Raw genomic sequence first — 17841 nt, forward strand, 5'->3', positions numbered from 1 at the left:
TGTGCTTCGTGTGAGGAGCTTCAGTGAATGTAGTGTTAGGGAAATAAGCCACGGCAGGCTCGGGTCGTACGTGTGTGTGCGCGCTGGGCGCGTCGGATCTGGCCCGTGGCAGGCACGAGTGCGTGCGTGCATGTCTGTGGGTGTGTGTGTGTGCGTGAGTGAGTTAGTTGGCGAAGGATCCAGGGGTGTGACTGCGTCGGGCATGGGATGCGGTCGCGAAGATCGCGTGCGTGCGCGATGAGCGCGCGCAAGCCGGAGCGCGTGGGACGTGGCAAGTGGGTGAGAGGGTGAGTCGGAGCGTGCATGTCAGTGCAGGCGGGTATAAGAGCCTCTCTCTCCTATGCACTTTGCGTGGTGATCGGGTTCGTGCTTGAGGTGTAAAACGGAAAACGCCGTCGGTACGACAAGGTGTTTGTGCGCCACCAAATATCCTGCGTTCATCTTCTTCCTCTCTGGTCGTGTCTCCAGTGATCGCCGGCGAGTGGTAGGTCGATCTGCTCCAACATGTAGTCCGTGCGTGGACCGGAAGAGCAGATGGTGGCGCCGGCACGGTGGCCGTGGTCGGCTGCAAGACCTTTGGCAGGTCGTTGGGCCGATGATCCTGACCGCAGTTCCTCATCGGGTTCGTCACCGTCGCCTTCGTCGGCCACATCGGCAAGGTCGAGCTCACGGCCATCTTCACTGTCAACAGCGTCGTTCAAGGCCTCGTCTTTGGGTTCCTCGTGTTCTGCATGGAGTTGACTATTGTCACTAGAGATCTCGGTGGTGGCGGGGCGGTACGTGCGCTCATGCCACTCATCTCCGGCAGCGGCTGCACCTAAACCAAGCGTTGGTCTCACATGACGCTGACTGTGTGTGGTTAAACTGGTTGCCAGACTGAGTTTTATCCATGGACTAAAACGGTCTGAAACTAATTTGTCTCTGTCCAGACCAAACCAATCCAATCTATTAATTACAAAAGTCCACACCAAACCAAATTATGAAAGAGACTCGACCCATTTCAACCGAACCAAAGCAGCCCAACTGGAAAACCTAATTGAAACTATGATTCGAGACCAAACTATTCCCACGTTTATGTAGGACAGTCGGTGATTTCATTTGTGTTCCCGTTCACAATGAGTTGGCCGGCCGCGCTGGTCTCGTCCAATCGTCTTTGAATACGTACTCCCTTCATAAAAAAATATAAAAGCATTTAGACTACTACTTTACTTTGAATACATACTCCCTTCGTAAAGAAATATAAGAGCGTTTAGACTACTAGGTCTAAACGCTTTTATATTTCTTTACAGAGGAAGTACTTTGCTTGCTCCTTTCATGCACCGTCTACCGTGAGGGCACACGAAAAACTCGAGAGAAGAACCGGCGCCGAACAAACGGGGCTGGGGCTGCGTGCCAGGTGTGAAGAAACAGTGCGATGAACAGTAATGATCGCTAATCCATTTATAATGATGTTGTACATATTTATACATCCTCGAGAGGCGCATCGCACAGGCGTGATAGTTACAGAGAGCGGGAATAGAGGGACGCGTCCGATAGATTAGGATCGCGACTGTTTGGAAAGAAAACCGCATGTCGGTTCCAGAAAACAGAGATTTCATTAATTAAACTAATTAATTAATCCTAACACTCCCCCTAATCTCCGCTTCAATTATTCTTATAAACATCATCATCAACATCTTGATTATCATCATCATCATGATTAGTCTCCTCCAAAAACCCTGTAGAAAAAATATGAGGAGATATGTACAATATGTCATCAAAAACTCCTTCCAAAACCCAGTGGGAAAATAAGGAGAAACTGACATATCACAATGCCTGCATTACTATTGCCTCATTAAAAACCTCCCATAAGAAACCATTTAGGAAAACTTATAAAGGAAAAAAGAGTGCAATATTAAAGATCCAAGGATCACAAACAGATTATCATTCAGGGAGACGCTCCCCCTAAACTTTGCAAATCCCGAAGCCGTTTCATACCAATTCCATTGATGTACTTCTCAAATAAAGAACTTGGTAATGACTTTGTAAACAAATCGGCAAGATTGTCACATGACTTCGTTTGCAAAATATTTATCTCCCCGGTTTCCTGTAACTCACGGGGATAAAATAACTTAGGAGAAATATGCTTTGTAATATTACTCTTTATATAACCTGTTTGCATCTGTGTAATACATGCAGCGTTATCTTCATAGATAATAGTGGGTGATTCCAATGATTCAATCCCACTTGAACTTTCAATAAAGTTAATCATTCTGCGAAGCCATGCACATTCACATGATGCTTCAAACAAAGCAATAATTTCAGAATGATTCGTGGATGTAGCCACCAGAGTTTGTTTTGTCGACTTCCAAGAAAAAGCCGTACCTCCACTCAAGAAGACAAAACCAGACTGTAATCTGGCATTATGGGGATCCGATAGGTATCCAGCATCACAATATCCCATCATGGTCTTATCTTGATTTTTTCGATAGAACAAACCAAGATCTTTGGTGCCTTGAAGATATCTGAAAATGTTCTTCACACCAACCCAATGCCTCTTTGTTGGTGATGCACTGAATCTAGCCAATAAATTTACTGCAAATGATATATCAGGCCTGGTGCAGTTTGCTAGATACATTAGTGCTCCAATAGCACTGAGGTAAGGAAACTCAGGTCCTAATACCTCTTCATCATCACCCTTAGGTCTAAATGGGTCTTTATCTCTATCAAGAGATCTAACAACCATTGGTGTTTTCAATGGATATGCTTTATCCATATTAAATTTCTCAAGAATCTTTTGGATATAAGTAGACCGATGAACAAGTATTCCTGAAGGAAGATGTTCAAGTTGTAAGCCCAAACAAAATTTAGTCTTACCCAGATCTTTCATCTCAAACTCCGTCTTAAGATGATTACTTGCCTCATGTATTTCTTGTGTAGTCCCAATGATATTCAGATCATCCACATATACAGAAATAATGCAAAATCCATTCTTAGATTTCTTAATAAACACACATGGGCAATCACTGTTGTTTGAGTAACCCTTCTGAAGAAGGAATATACTCAGTCGGTTATACCACATTCTTCCCGACTGCTTCAAGCCATATAATGACTTCTGAAGCTTTACGCAATACATGTTGTGATTAGCCTTTGGATTCGGAAGCTTCATTCCCTCGGGAACTTTCATATAAATATCCGAATCCAGTGACCCATATAAATATGCGGTCACAACATCCATCAGTTGTATAGACAAATTCATTTTCACTGCCAGTGATATTAAATATCGGAACGTTGTTCCACTCATAACTGGAGAATATGTTTCATCATAATCGATGCCGGGTCTCTGCGTGAACCCCTGTGCTACAAGCCTCACCTTATATCTCACCACCTCATTGTTCTCATTCCTCTTACGAACGAAAACCCATTTTGCTCCCACGGGGAACACATGCTGAGGAATGGGCATTACTGCAGTAAATACCCCTCTTTTTATGAGCGAGCGCAATTCATCCTCAATTGCTGCTTTCCATTTGGACCAGTCTGAGCGCTTCATGCACTCTGCCATGGACTTAGGTTCTCGATCCAAATCAAGGCCTTCTGCAATTCTAGAGGCAAAATAAATGTCGACAACTGTAGTCTTTCTATTGTATGATTCTCCTGAATCAATATAATTAATGGATATTTCATCAATACCTTTTGATCCCTCGTGATTTCCCTCAACAATTGGATCAAGGTCTTCTGATGTCCCAACACCAAAATTTGTGTGCACACTCGTGTTGGGTTCTGGATGTCCAACATCCTTCAGGTGTCCTTCAACCCTAGGTTGAATATCAATATTTTGTTGCCTTGCATTTACTATTTAAGGATTCCTCATTCCCCTTGGACGCTTCTGCAAAACCTTGTCCTTTGTGTCCAGATTCCTCCCCCTCTTGGGTGGCTGAGTAGATCTATGGGTCACATCCACTCTCTCTGGCACATTCATAGCGGGAACATTTGATTTTGTGACACCTTTATAATCAGTAAATGCATCTGGCAGATTATTTGCAATATTTTGCAAATTTATAATCTTCTGAACCTCCAGTTCAGATTCATTCGTACGTGGATCTAAGGACGGGATGCCTTTCACATCCCAATCTATTTCACAGCATTCTTTGTGGTTATTCTCTCCCCCTAATGCCGGGAAATTGTCCTCATCAAAAATGCAATCAGCGTACCGAGCTGTAAATAAATCCCCTGTCAGGGGTTCCAGGTACTTAATAATTGACGAAGAATTGTACCCCACATAGATCCCCATTCGTCTATGAGGGTCCATTGATGTACGCTGCGGTGGTGAGATCGGTACATATACCGCGCAACCGAATTGCCACAGATGGGAAATACTTGGCTGGTTTCCATGTACTAACTGCAACGGGGAGACCGTATGATATGCAGTTGGTCGAATTTGTATCAATTCTGCAGCATGTAAAACTGCATGACCCCAACATGAAGCTGGAAGATTACTATTTTGCAGGAGCGGTCTTGCTATCAACTTGATTCTCTTGTAAGTGATTCCGCAAGACCATTCTGGGTATGTACATAAGGTACTGAGTGCTCCACAGAAATGCCCAAAGCTAGGCAGTAATCATTAAATGCTCGTGAACTAAATTCCGCAGCATTATCCATTCGGATGGTTTTTATCCTATGCTCAGGATGATTTGCTCTCAATTTAATGATCTAAGCAATTAGCTTTGCAAAAGCATGGTTCCTTGTTGACAGTAGACACACATTTGACCATCTCGTTGATGCATCAATTAGGACCATGAAATATCTGAATGGTCCAGATAACGGTTGTATTGGACCACAAATATCTCCTTGAATGCGTTCAAGGAAATCAAGTTGCTCATCCTTTAATTTCATATAAGATGGCCTTGTGATCAACTTCCCAGTTGCACATGATGTGCATACAAAATCCGATGATTTTGGGAACTTTCTATCCGTTATGTTGTGTCCAACAAAACCATCAATAATTTTTCTCATCATCCCGATAGCAGGATGTCCCAGGCGACCATGCAAAATCTTGAACTTATCAAGATTCTGAAAAACTATCTTGTACGCCATATGTTTCTCTGGTTTACACTAGTAGAAAACGGAGCTTTAGCGCCGGTTCGTAAGGGCCTTTAGTGCCGGTTCCATAACCGGCACTAAAGGGTTGGCACTAAAGCCCCCCCCCTTTAGTACCGGTTTGGCACGAACCGGCGCTAAAGTGCCACCACGTGGCGTGAGCTCGCGCCCTGGTATGGGGGACCTTTAGTATCGGTTGGTGTTACCAACCGGTACTAAAGGTTTTTTGAATTTTTTTTGAAAATTTTGGATTTTTTTTTGATTTTTTGATTTTTAATTTTTTGAATTATTTGATGATTTAGTCTCTAATCACCTCTCTTAACTGCTCAAGTGTGGATCACTCATTCCAAATCATCTAACTTCCCGACCGGTCACCCATCCCTCTCAGTACTCCAGCCCGAGCACGCTTAACTTTCGGATTCTATTCTCCTTTGTTTCCGAGTCTACACTTGTTGTTTTCCTGACAATAGTAAGATTTCAATCCTATTAACCCTCAGGAGTTTAGCTTGAGCATGAAGTCACACATTTCACCGTTTGAGTTTGAAACTATTATTCTAAAAAACAGTAATTATTTAGTAACGCTAATATTTCTTGAATAAGTTTGACCAGATTTGACCAAAATTCAAAAAATTGAAATGATTATTTAGTAACACTAATATTCTTGAATAATTATGTAGTAACATTAATACTTCTTGAATAAGTAGTTTGACCAGATTTAACCAATTTTTTTTAAACAAACTGAAATTTGACCATATCTTTTTTTCCTTTTGGAATTTGAGGATTCTAAAAAATTCCAAACAAGCCGTAGGCGGTCTCCATCGGATGCGGATTTTCGTGGTGAATTTTTTGATATATTATACGTTTTTTTCCGACATCGTATGCAAAAGTTATAGCCGTTTTACATTTTCCCTACACTTTTTGCAAAACATGTCCAAATTGTAGTTTTTAAATTTTCCTAACTAGTAGATGTAGTAATATAACTACCTCTCGAAGGATTTTATTTTTTGAAGTTTTTATCATTTTCTTTTGATTTTTTTAGAACTGAAATGGCGACACACGGGGGGGGGGGGGGGGGGGGGGGGGGGGTAGAGTTTGAAAATTGCCCTATATTGCCGGTTTGTGTCACAAACCGGTACTACAGGTCAGATCCCTTTAGTACCGGTTCATGGCACGAACCGGTACTAAAGGTTAGACCTTTAGTACCGGTTCGTGCCACAAATCGGTACTAAAGGTGATCATGGGGCCCCGGCCTGACGCCAGCCTGCCACCACCCCTTTAGTACCGGTTCGTGCCACGAACCGGTACTAAAGGTTCAACACGAACCGGCATTAATGCAAATCCGTTCGAACCGGCACTAATGGTACCATTAGTACCGGGCCAAAATCAAACCGGCACTAATGTGCTTCACGTTTGACACTTTTTCTACTAGTGTTAATGTATGTATAATGCAACCCAGAAGATAGAGAAGGCAAATTCTCAAGGACTTCCTTTCGAAATCCCTTTTGCTGAGTTATGAGTAGGCATTCAGCCCCACTCTCATCATTAGTTTCCACATGGAAACCATTTTTGCGGATATATCCTTAAAACTCAGCAAGGTACGAGTAGAATCTGGATACAGTAGAGCATCCGGGATTACCAATTTAGTACCCATAGGGAGTGTAATTGTAGCTTGACCAGAACCAACAATTACCGTGTCTCGACCAGCAATTGTCATGACACTTCCATTACTCTTCTTGAGTGTCTGGAAATACTTCATCTCCCTAAGTATCGTGTTAGTAGATGCACTATCCACTAAACACATTTCCTCCTCCATTGTATTATTCCTTGAAGTTCTATAGAGTAAAAGAACAAGGTTCAGTATATAATCAAACTCTTATAGAATCAATACATACATTACAAACTATATATGTCTTGTACTTATTACAAGCCCTATGTCACACGACATAGCTAACACATTATGCCTAAGGACATAACTTATTTTACAACACATGTAATATGTCTAATAACATCATTACAATATTTAGACAAATGAGACTAAATCTGGTCTCTATATATGTCAGTAGAACCAAATTCCACTAGCATGTCATCGACATCTAGTATTGGATCTTCCACTTGCTGATTTTGCTCCTGGTTGTCCATGTTCAGAGAATCATCTCGAGAACCATCAACCGTAGGGGTACCATCTTCATTTCCAGTGAAGTGTGCTTCATACTGGTTCCCCTGAGCCTTATTGCCCTTTTCAAGTGACTGTTGGTACAATTCCACCAAATGCTTTGAAGTGTCACACTTCTTTGCAATGTGTTCCTTACAACCACACCTGAAGCAACCAGTGTTGCTAGCCCTTTCATTCTTCTTGAAAGGACCTTTGCCCTTTTGGACTCCATACTTATTCTGCTTCTCATTACGCTTCCACTTTCCACTGAATGTCCTACGGTTCTTTTTGAAACCATTGAACTTTTGAGTATTCTTAGAGTTGAAGTGTGATTCAGGCAGAGGCATCGTTCCTATTGGACGAGCCAAATTGTTCTTCTCAAGAAGCTCATTGTGCTTCTCTGCCTGAAGCAACGAGTAAATCAACTTAGAATAGTTCTTATACTTTTGCTGACGATACTGTTCAGCAAGTATCCTCATAGAAGGATGGAAAGTAGAAAGCGTTTTTTCAATAAGATCAGCATCAGAAACTGCACTATTATAGAATCTCAACTTGGAGTTGATCTTATGAACAGCAGAATTGTATGCAGCTACAGACTTAAAGTCTTGGAATCGGACCAGTGCCCATTCCCGTTGTGCTTTAGGCAACATCACCGCCCTTTGTTGATCATATCTCTCCTTTAAGGAGTTCCAGAGTGTCAGAGGGCTCTCCTCCATCAGATACTCTGTCTTTAGGTCAGGGTGAAGATGATGTCGAATGAAGTGCAACGCCGAATACCTTATTATGTCTGTTACGGATGTAGTCCCTTGGGCAGGTGTGGTTATAGCGGAATTGAGTCCCTTGGCCGTCAAATTGATTTTGACATCCATTGCCCATGTCAAATAGTTAGAACCATCAACGGCAAGTTCAGCAAACTCTTTTTTAGATATGTCAGCCATATCCTGCATGCAATCATCATGCTTATTAATTTACTCTCATAGCAAATTAATTGTGTTGTAAATAAAACAATGCATGTATATTGATCAACATATAGCAATTGCCAAATTGCCGGAACATATACGTTGACATACATTATGCTTGTACAATACAGTAATACACACTAATTACTGAACACTACAATATAGTAATTTACACAAATTACTAAATAGCTAGTCACAACTTCAAACTGCTAGTCAAAGAACTAAACAGAAAAAGAAAAACAAAAAAATGGTCCTGGGTCGCATACAGGGAGACCCAAACCAGTAGCAGAGCCCATTGCTACAGTACTGCTCATTCGGCCTTTCGGCCCAACAGGCCCGGCACCGCTTTGACCATCGCATAAAAGAGGCTGACGGTTAGGGTTTCCCCTACCGCCCCCAATCCTTTTCCAGGCGGCGCGACCCTCCTCTATTCCGGCCGCCGCGCCGTACGCGCGCTCACCGGCGAGCCACCGGCGGTGAAGGGGCGAAATCCTCCTCGTCCGACGAGGGGGTGTAGTCAGGGATGTCCATCCCATTCCGGTATCCATTGGCGAGGCCGAGCGACGCCGGGTTCCAGGCACCCTGACGATGTCCAGGGCGACGGTCGACGGCGGCGACGGAACGCCCGAAGAGGAGACGGCGGCTCGCGCCTATGTGGGGCGGACCCGCGCTGCTGCTTGTGCCAGCATCGTCCGCAGTGGGCGTCCCTCCTGTCCCTGCGACGTCCACTTCAGGCCCTGGACCGGCGCTGCCACTTGCTCCTGCAGTGGTGACTGCGCCCGCGGTGGCCATGGCGCGTCCTGGAGTCGGTATGAAGATGAGGCCATAGCCCCTGGCGCTGGCGACGCGCGTCGGAGCCGGGCTGTAGCCTCGTGCAGGTACGTCGTTGACGATCTCCTGCTCCTCCTCCTCTGCCGGTGTTGGTGATGGCAGACGTGTGCCTCTGGAGCGAGCGGGGCACAGGCCATATCCATGCACTCGGCACCACCGTGGTGCGTATGGAGCAGCAACTGCAGGCTCTGGCACGCCCATTCCGGCGTTTTGCGGCGATGGAGCACTCTGTCCGGCAACTAGCCCTGGATCCAGACCCTGGCGGTTGTCAACCGGAGTGATCAGGCGTCGGTTCACCGGCGTGGCGCGACGGCGTCGTCCAGCGGCCGCGTGATTGCGGCGTCCTCCAGCAAAGTTCTGGTGGCGGTTAATGCCGAGGCCAGGAACTGCTGGTGGTGCCCCCCATCGATGGCGGACGAACCGGCGGCGCTGCTCGGCAAGGAAGTGGCGGCGACCTTCTTCCCAGAGAAGACCAAGGAGAAGGGAGGCGATGGACAGCATCCTCACCGTTCCAAATCCTTCTCCGACGAGTTTCCTTTGTGTGGCCTGTTGCTCTCGCTGGAGAGTCGTGCTGATAACATGTGAAGAAACAGTGCGATGAACAGTAATGATCGCTAATCCATTGATAATGATGTTGTACATATTTATACCTCTTGAAGAGGCGCATCGCACAGGCGCGATGGTTACAGAGAGCGGGAATAGAGGGACGCGTCCGATAGATTAGGATCACGACTGTTCGGAAAGAAAACCGCATGTCGGTTCCATAAAACAGAGATTTCATTAATTAAACTAATTAATTAATCCTAACACCAGGAAAACTGCGTGCATCACTCTGCCACGTACCAGTGGCAGTTCCGCGAATACCCGGCGACGGCATGGGCGATACACCGCACCTACTAGACTACATGAGCTGAGCTTTCGTGCCTTCACCCGCCATGCGGACGCAGAGACGGCCGGGGGGTCGGTCCCCGCAGAGATGAGAGAAAGAGACGAGTTTGTACTAGAGCCCCGATTATTGTCGAGTCAAAGTCAAGTGCCAGCGATTGATTCCCCGATACGGGCAGCACAGCAGCGCCACCCCAACCAAATGCCGTCTTTAACCTTGCCTTAACCACAGCTTAACACACCCCGTCCAGCCAGGGTCCACCATTAACTAGCGCTTTTTCCTCCATGGCCAGCCCAGCCGATCTGTTCCTTGCAACTCCCCGTTATTGCTACTAGAGGTGTAAAAAACTAGGCTTAAGCATATGCAAAGTTGCAGGGACGTGTGCGTGTTAATATATGGCTCAAGGCCAAGAGATTACAAGGGTTAGTTAGCCTAGGATTGATCTCCAAGTAATCTAACAAACTATGGGATCATATCTCTAAGCCTAACCATATTACAACAACCATACTCACGCACACGTCATAATACAATGTTTAACTCCCCCTCAATCACAACTTTCTAAGTTAAGATTGTGCCTAAAAGCTTCTAATTGCCGCAAGGTGAGAGGTTTAGTAAACCCATCCGCCACCTGATCACCCGTAGGTATGAATCTGATATTCAGCAGTTTATCAGACACTCTTTCTCGAACAAAGTGGTAGTCAATTTCAATATGCTTCGTCCTGGCATGGAAGATAGGATTAGCAGACAAATAGGTTGCACCAAGATTGTCACACCAAAGTGATGCTGCTCTTGGATGAGAAACACCCAACTCTGTTAGCAAATTCTGAACCCAGATAATCTCTGCAGTGGCATTAGCTAAGGCATTGTACTCAGCTTCTGTACTTGACCTGGATATAGTTGTCTGCTTGCGAGCACTCCAAGAAACCAAATTACTGCCAAGAAACACTGCAAAGCCTCCTGTTGATCTTCTATCATCAGGACAACCTGCCCAATCTGCATCTGAAAAAGCACTTACAAGCATCGAGTCTGACTTTTCAATTTTTAGTCCATGACTCTGGGTCCCTTGAAGATATCTAAGTATCCTCTTTACTGCAGTCCAATGTGCACTAGTAGGAGCATGTAAGAACTGGCATACTTTATTTACTGAATATGAGATATCTGGTCTAGTTAATGTCAAATACTGTAATGCTCCTACAATACTTTTGTACCTGGTGGAGTCCTCTGCTCCAAGGATCTCTCCATCATGAAGAGACATTTTCTTAGAGGTAGACAAAGGTGTAGATGACGGCTTACATCCTTTCATGCCCATTCTCTGAAGTATTTCCTGCACATATTTTCCTTGTGACAACACAATTCCATCTTTTGCATTCTTTACCTCAATTCCAAGGAAGAAGTGAAGACTACCAAGATCCTTAAGTGCAAACTCCTTTCTCAAGTCCATAAGAAGAGCTTCAACTGCTTTGGACGATGCTTCGGTGCCTTAAGGCACCTACCTTTGTGTCTATGACATGTGGGTCCAACAGGTGGATGGCCCACATGTCAGTGACCCAAAGGCAGGTGCCTTTAAGGCACCGAAGCTGCGTCCAACTGCTTTAGATGATGAACTAGTGACAACTATATCATCAACATAAATAAGCATAAAAATGGTTATCCCACATCGGTGATAGAAAAACAATGAGGTATCTCCCTTTGAGGGAGTAAATCCAAGTGATTGTAACTTAGAGGAGAGCCGAGAGTACCAAGCTCTAGGTGCTTGTTTTAGTCCATACAGTGCCTTATCAAGTTTGCAAATATGACATGGTGCATTTGGATTCTCATACCCAGGAGGTTGTCTCATGAACACTTCCTCTTCCAGAACACCATGCAAGAACGCGTTCTTTACATCTAGTTGTCTTATGCACCAACCTCTAGATATTGCAACTGAAAGAATCAATCTAATAGTAGCAGCTTTTACCACTGGACTAAATGTATCCTCATAGTCAATGCCATACCTCTGCTTAAATCCTTTAGCAATCAGACGTGCCTTGTATCTGTCAATGGTGCCATCATATTTCCTCTTTACCTTATAGACCCACTTGCAGTCAATTACATTTCTGCCTCTGACTGGTGGAACTAGATGCTAAGTTTTGTTCTTCATTAAAGCAGCATAATCTTCATCCATTGCCTCCCTCCAACGAGGTTCACCCAATGCTTCTCCAAAATTTTGTGGTTCACCTGTTGCACAAAACGAGCCCCAAGGTACACGGCCATCTTTATATATTTTAGGTTTAACAATACCACTTTGAGACCTGGTGTTGGAGCGCACAGGAGGTGGCGGAGCTGGTCGTTCAAGTTGCTGTAGAAGACGATTTGAAGAAGACGACATGGCTGCACCAGAATCATCCTGAGAAGATCCCAGAGAGAGCTCCTGTAGCGGATCCAGATCGGGAGACGGGATCGCCTCTCCAGAACTGCCACTTGGCGCGCCCGGGCTGGCCTGCAGCATCCTGTCGGGCGTGTTCCCGCCCGCGTGACGTGGACTCTGCTCGTCCACATCCGAGAGCCGACCACCAACGCGTGGGAGTGGGCCACTAGGCCCCGCTGAGGCTGGCTGTCGGGCGACGCGACGGACCGCGGGCCCGCTGCATGACCGAGACTGGTCTGCTGCCGAATCAGGAGACGGCGCGGATCCCGCCGGGGATTCTCTTGCGCCTGCGCCGACTGACGCATCTGGCGCCACGGATCCCCAGCGATTCGCCCCGGGATTGACGTCTGGTTCTTCTGCAGCCTCCTCTGTCGTTTCTGCATGCATAAAATCATGCGAATTTTGTCCAAAATCTTCTCCGTTTTCCTGCATACTTGCATCAAGGTTTTGATCAAAGGTATTATTAGACATAGACATGTGGTCAGCAGCATCTACTACTCCCCCTTGATCAAAACGAGGTGATGGCAGAAGATGAACTGGTAAAAGAGTGAGCTCTTTGCGTAGTTGAGCACCAGCATTGGGATGGAGTGTGGCGAAAGGAAACACATGTTCATCAAAGACGATGTCCCTAGAAATATAGACACGACCAGAGGCTACATCGAGGCACTTGTATCCCTTGTGTAGGCTGCTATACCACAAGAAGACACATTGTTTTGACCTAAATTCAAGTTTGTGCTTATTGAAAGGACGCGGATTAGGCCAAACGGCACACCCAAAGATGCGGAGAAAGGTATAGTCAGTTTTTTTTGCCAAAGAGACGTTCAAGTGGAGTTTGGTTTTTGATAACCCTACTAGGGACACAGTTGATAAGATACACAGCTGTAAAAAACGCCTCGTCCCAAAATTTTAAGGGCATAAAGGCATGGGCAAGAAGGGACAGACCAACTTCCACAATATGCCGGTGCTTCCGTTCTGCAGATCCATTATGCTGGTGAGCATGTGGACATGAGACGTAATGAGTGATGCCAATGCGTTCAAAAAAGGAATTGAGTTTTTGATACTCAACCCCCCCCCCCAATCCGTTTGCATAGCAAGAATTTTGCGATCAAAGAGACGTTCAACATGTTGTTGAAAGAGATGAAATTTCTCAAACACGTCAAACTTATTTTTGAGCAAATAAATCCAACTAAACTTGCTAAAATCATCAATAAAGCTCACGTAATATTTTTGTCTGCCTACAGAGACGGGTCCAGGACCCCATACATCCGAAAAAATAAGCTCTAAAGGAGCTTTGGACACACTAAAAGACTTAGGATAGGGAAGTTGATGGCTCTTGGCCATCTGGCAAGCATCACAAACCAGCAAATGATCTTGTTTATTTGACACAGGAAGACTAAAATCTCGAAGAATTTTCTGAACCACCGGTAATGCAGGATGTCCTAAGCGCTTGTGTCACCGTGAATTAGATGGTTTGATCACACTTAGAACTTGTGGAGAAGGAGCATCTTGCCGGCCAGAGATAGGAAATAAGCCACCACTACTCTCGTTTTGAAGAATGGTCCTCCGAGTGGCCCGATCCTTAACAAAAAAGGTTTCAGGGTAAATCTCAAAAAAAGCATGATTATCTCTGATGAGTTGATAGGCAGAAAGTAAAATTTTGTCGGCATGCGGAGAGTGAAGTATGTTCTTGAGATCTAAGGAGCCACGAGGAGTAGATAGAACTAAATGACCGACATGTGCAATGTCCGTACCTTGCGGTGTGGATTTGCTCCGAGCCGGTGTAACGGTCATGAACAACAAGCTTCTCCAGCTCATCGGTCACGTGGTTGGTTGCGCCGGAGTCGAGATACCAGTTGGTATCAACTCCATAGGAGTGGACGGCGTTGGCAGAACGGTTCCCACCGCCGCCACCACCACCTCCACCACCAACAGGGTTACACACATTGTTGTTGAAGTTGCGGTCGTAGCGCTTCTTGCAGCGCCACGCACCATGCCCCTCGTTCTTGCAGATTTGACACTTCTCGCGGTCACCACGGTCACCGCGATCACCACCCTGGCGAGGCGCTCCGCCAGAGCCGCCACCACCAGAGTAGTTGTCGAAGAAGCGGGCGCCCGTGTTGTTGTTGTTGTTGTAGCCACGGGAGCCGCTGTTACCGCCGCCACGAGGGCCTCCCTGGTTGGAGTTGCCACGGCCTCCGCCTTTTGCAGCAAGGTTGGCGGAGTAGGCGGAGGTCTGTGCGGCGATGCGTGACTCAGCAGCAAGCAGCAGCGAGAATAACTCGCCTAGGCCGATGGGCTGGTCGGTGATGGTGCGCGTGGAAACGGTGGAGACGAACCCGCTGTACTCCGGCTCGTGCATGAGCCCCTGGATGATGTGAGAGACAACATCATCTTCATCCAGAGGCCTCCCGGCGGCTGCAAGTTCGTCAGCGAGCCCCTTCATCTTGGTGGAGTAGGCAGCCGCCGTCATGTCGCCCTTTTTGGTGTGGCCGATCTGATCGCGGAGCTGGATGATGCGGGCGCGGGATTGCGAGGAGAAGCTCTGGAGAAGAGCGCTCCAGGTGGCGGCGGCCGTCGTGCAGTTGCTGACCTGTAGGAGCACTTCGCGAGAAAGGGAAGCGATCAAAAATGAGAGCACCTGCTGGTCCTGGGTAACCTAGATGGCGTGCTCTGGGTTGGCGGCGACGGTGACCTCCTTCTTGCCGGCGACGTCCCTCTCCGTGCGGATCTCGGCGTCGGGTTCCTTCTGGGAACCGTCCAGGAACCCCATCATGCCCGCCGCGCGAACATGCGGTAGTACCTGCGCCCTCCAGACAAGGAAATTCTCACGGTTCAGCTTTTTCGTGATGGTATGGCCGATGGAAGCGAGGGAGGGTGCGGCCATGGCGGAGGAGAACGACGAAGACATCTAGATGCGATGGAAGGGAGCGGCTCTGTATACCATGTAAAAAATTAGGCTTAAACATATACAAAGCTGCAGGGACACGTGCGTGTTAATATAGGGCTCAAGGCCAAGAGATTACAAGGTTTAGTTAGGCTAAGATTGATCTCCAAGTAATCTAACAAACTATAGGATCATATCTCTAAGCCTAACCATATTACAACAACCATACTCACGCACACGTCATAATACAATGTTTAACAAGAGGCAGCATTTCGTACGTGCCAGCTGAGCCACCACTCAAGGAATACGTACGTGCCAGCTGAGCCACGTACGAAATGCTACACGCACAGTAGAAATGCGATGATCGAGATGAAAATCCAGTTGAGATAAATCCAGGCAGCCCGCCAACGGGCCGGTGCGTGCACGTCAAGTAGTCTGCTTTAACTACGTACTTTATATACTAAAGCAACGGCTGACAATGACTCGCCTGTCTACCGCCGATCGCTGGATCCGCACCACTGTCTTATCAGGCTATCACTTTTAACTGTGCTCCCGTCCCGTATATCCGGCCGGCCGCCTCTATCTAATCTAATCCATACGTACGCGCGATGCGTTTTGTACAAGAACATATTCAGCTCCGTGAGGCCGATCCAAACTGTTGGCATCGACGAACAACGTAGAGGCGATTTTATTCCGACAAAACTCGACGCCGGACCTGTAACAGATCCGCCTCAGATAGCATAGCATAGCATTGGATCCGGACCCGGCGACGTCTCAAAGACGTACGGCCTTCTTTCTACTGCGCTTATCCGGACGAACGAATCTGTTCGCCGGGCACATCGACCAGTCGCCGGGAGCATGGCGAGATAATAAAGCCGGCCCCGGGAAAACGAATCATCGTCCTCGGCTGCCGCCGTCAGCTCATCCGTGGAATATCTTGCTTTGCCAAGTTGCGCCGGCGAGCGCACGGCCACGAACGAGTGGCGGCAGGCAGCAGTGGTGCGGGCTGTAGGCGAGCGACGGGAGGCGGCCATGTCGCGCGCGAGAGGATTAGACAGAAAAGCTGAGAAAAGGTCCCCCCTTGTCGTCTTCCTCGTACCGAAATGGCCTTTGCTTAGCCCACACTACCTCCCCGCGCTTCTCCTTCCCTCCCAAGGCACCACCACAAATACCAGGGGCAAATGCAGAAAGCAACCGACCTTTTTTTTTAAAGAAAAGGCGCAAAAAGCGACCGGATTAACGCGTAGGCGTACCAAAATACACTCCATTTACCAACGGCTTTAATACGATGGGCGCATGGCTAAGCATCGATCTGGCCATTCGGCACGTCATTTCGTCAGAAGAACGCCCCATTCTGGCGGCAGTGCTGGACATTAAGCGTCGTGGGACCCACCCGTCAGCCACACACGGGAGACCATGGCGTCCAGTCTAGATTTCAGACGGCCCTTCGACGGATCAGGATCAAAAAAATACGCAATGCAATGTGCCTACGCGTCTTTCTTGTACAACATGCGCACTACACTGGAACGTGCGGCAGTAGCTACAGCTAAGCAGAGCTTGTTTAGCCTCCCCCCCCCCCCAACTACACTAGATTAGCATTAGTCAAACCAAATCTCCCTCCACTGGATTAGTTTACACGTAACTCTACACTCGGGTTATTTTCCTCGCCGCCCGCCGCGCGTCCGGTTCGGTCGATCCATCTTGCCGGCCAGGCCAGCGGCTACTCGGCAATGGCGCCGAGATCCGGCACGAAGTCGCGCCCGAGGCTGGGCGCCCTCCGCGACCGCCGGCGGGACCCGCCCTTCGCGCCGCTCCTCGCCGCGGGGGCGCCACTGGCCGAGTCGGGGAACACGAGCGGGCCGTCGTGGTCGCCGGCCAGCGCGGCGCTGGCGCGGATCGCGAGCGCGGCCATCTCCTCCGCCTGCAGCGCCCGCCGCCGCATCGCCGCGGGCAGCACGAAGTAGAGCTGCCCGGGCTGCAGCTCCTCGTCGCCCACCACCGCGGCCACCGCGCCGCCGAGCTCGAGCCCGTCGGCGCTGCACAGGAAGCACGCGCCCGCGGGAGCCGCCGCGGCCTTCATGGCCTGCGACGCCCGGGTGCCCCCGGGGAACCGCTGCAGCTGGCCGTCCGCGAGCACGACCCTTGCCGCCGTGGCCTCGCCCACCGCGGAGGCCCCCGTGACCGCCGCCACGGCCGTCGCCTCGCACGAGTTGCACGCGCCCATGGTAAAATATTATAGTAAAAATCGGCGCCGAAGTTTATTAATCCGAGGTGAAGGGAGGAGCAGAGCTCGAGCTGCGCGCGCACGGCGGTGGTTGTGTCTTGTGGGGAGGAGTGAGCCGTGAGCGTATATATAGGGGGCGACGACCCGCCGGGCGGTGTCGCGGCGGAGGAGGATGCCAACCTGGAGGTTGTTGGGGACAGCTTGCATGCGGGGCACGCGCGTAAATGCGCGGACTGTGCGGACGTGTACCTAGGGACGTCCCGTCTGGTAGAGTACACCACCTCAGACCAGCCACAGTGGGAGTAACTTCACTAATAACATCGGATCCAACCCAAAAAATTTGCTTATGTGACAACGAATTAATAAGGAGAGAGCTAGTTGTAATAATTTAGCTAGTTACTGTAACATCACATGTCCTAATGTAA

General features: G+C 47.9%; 1 protein-coding gene across 1 annotated transcript; it reads right to left on the bottom strand.

Moving 5' to 3' along the window:
• Positions 1–15283: 15283 nt before the first annotated feature.
• On the bottom strand, positions 15284–17529 carry LOC125505956. The gene has a single exon (XM_048670852.1). The coding sequence runs from the start codon at positions 17414–17416 to the stop codon at positions 16913–16915; it is 504 nt and encodes a 167-aa protein (XP_048526809.1). The 5' UTR covers positions 17417–17529; the 3' UTR covers positions 15284–16912.
• Positions 17530–17841: the final 312 nt, after the last annotated feature.

Source organism: Triticum urartu, chromosome 5 (assembly GCF_003073215.2).
Source record: "Triticum urartu cultivar G1812 chromosome 5, Tu2.1, whole genome shotgun sequence".
Classification (NCBI taxonomy): Eukaryota; Viridiplantae; Streptophyta; class Magnoliopsida; order Poales; family Poaceae; genus Triticum; species Triticum urartu.

Coding starts and splice junctions, on each gene's coding strand:
- LOC125505956 (XM_048670852.1), bottom strand. CDS start 17,416: ATGGGCGCGTGCAACTCGTGCGAGGCGACGGCCGTGGCGGCGGTCACG.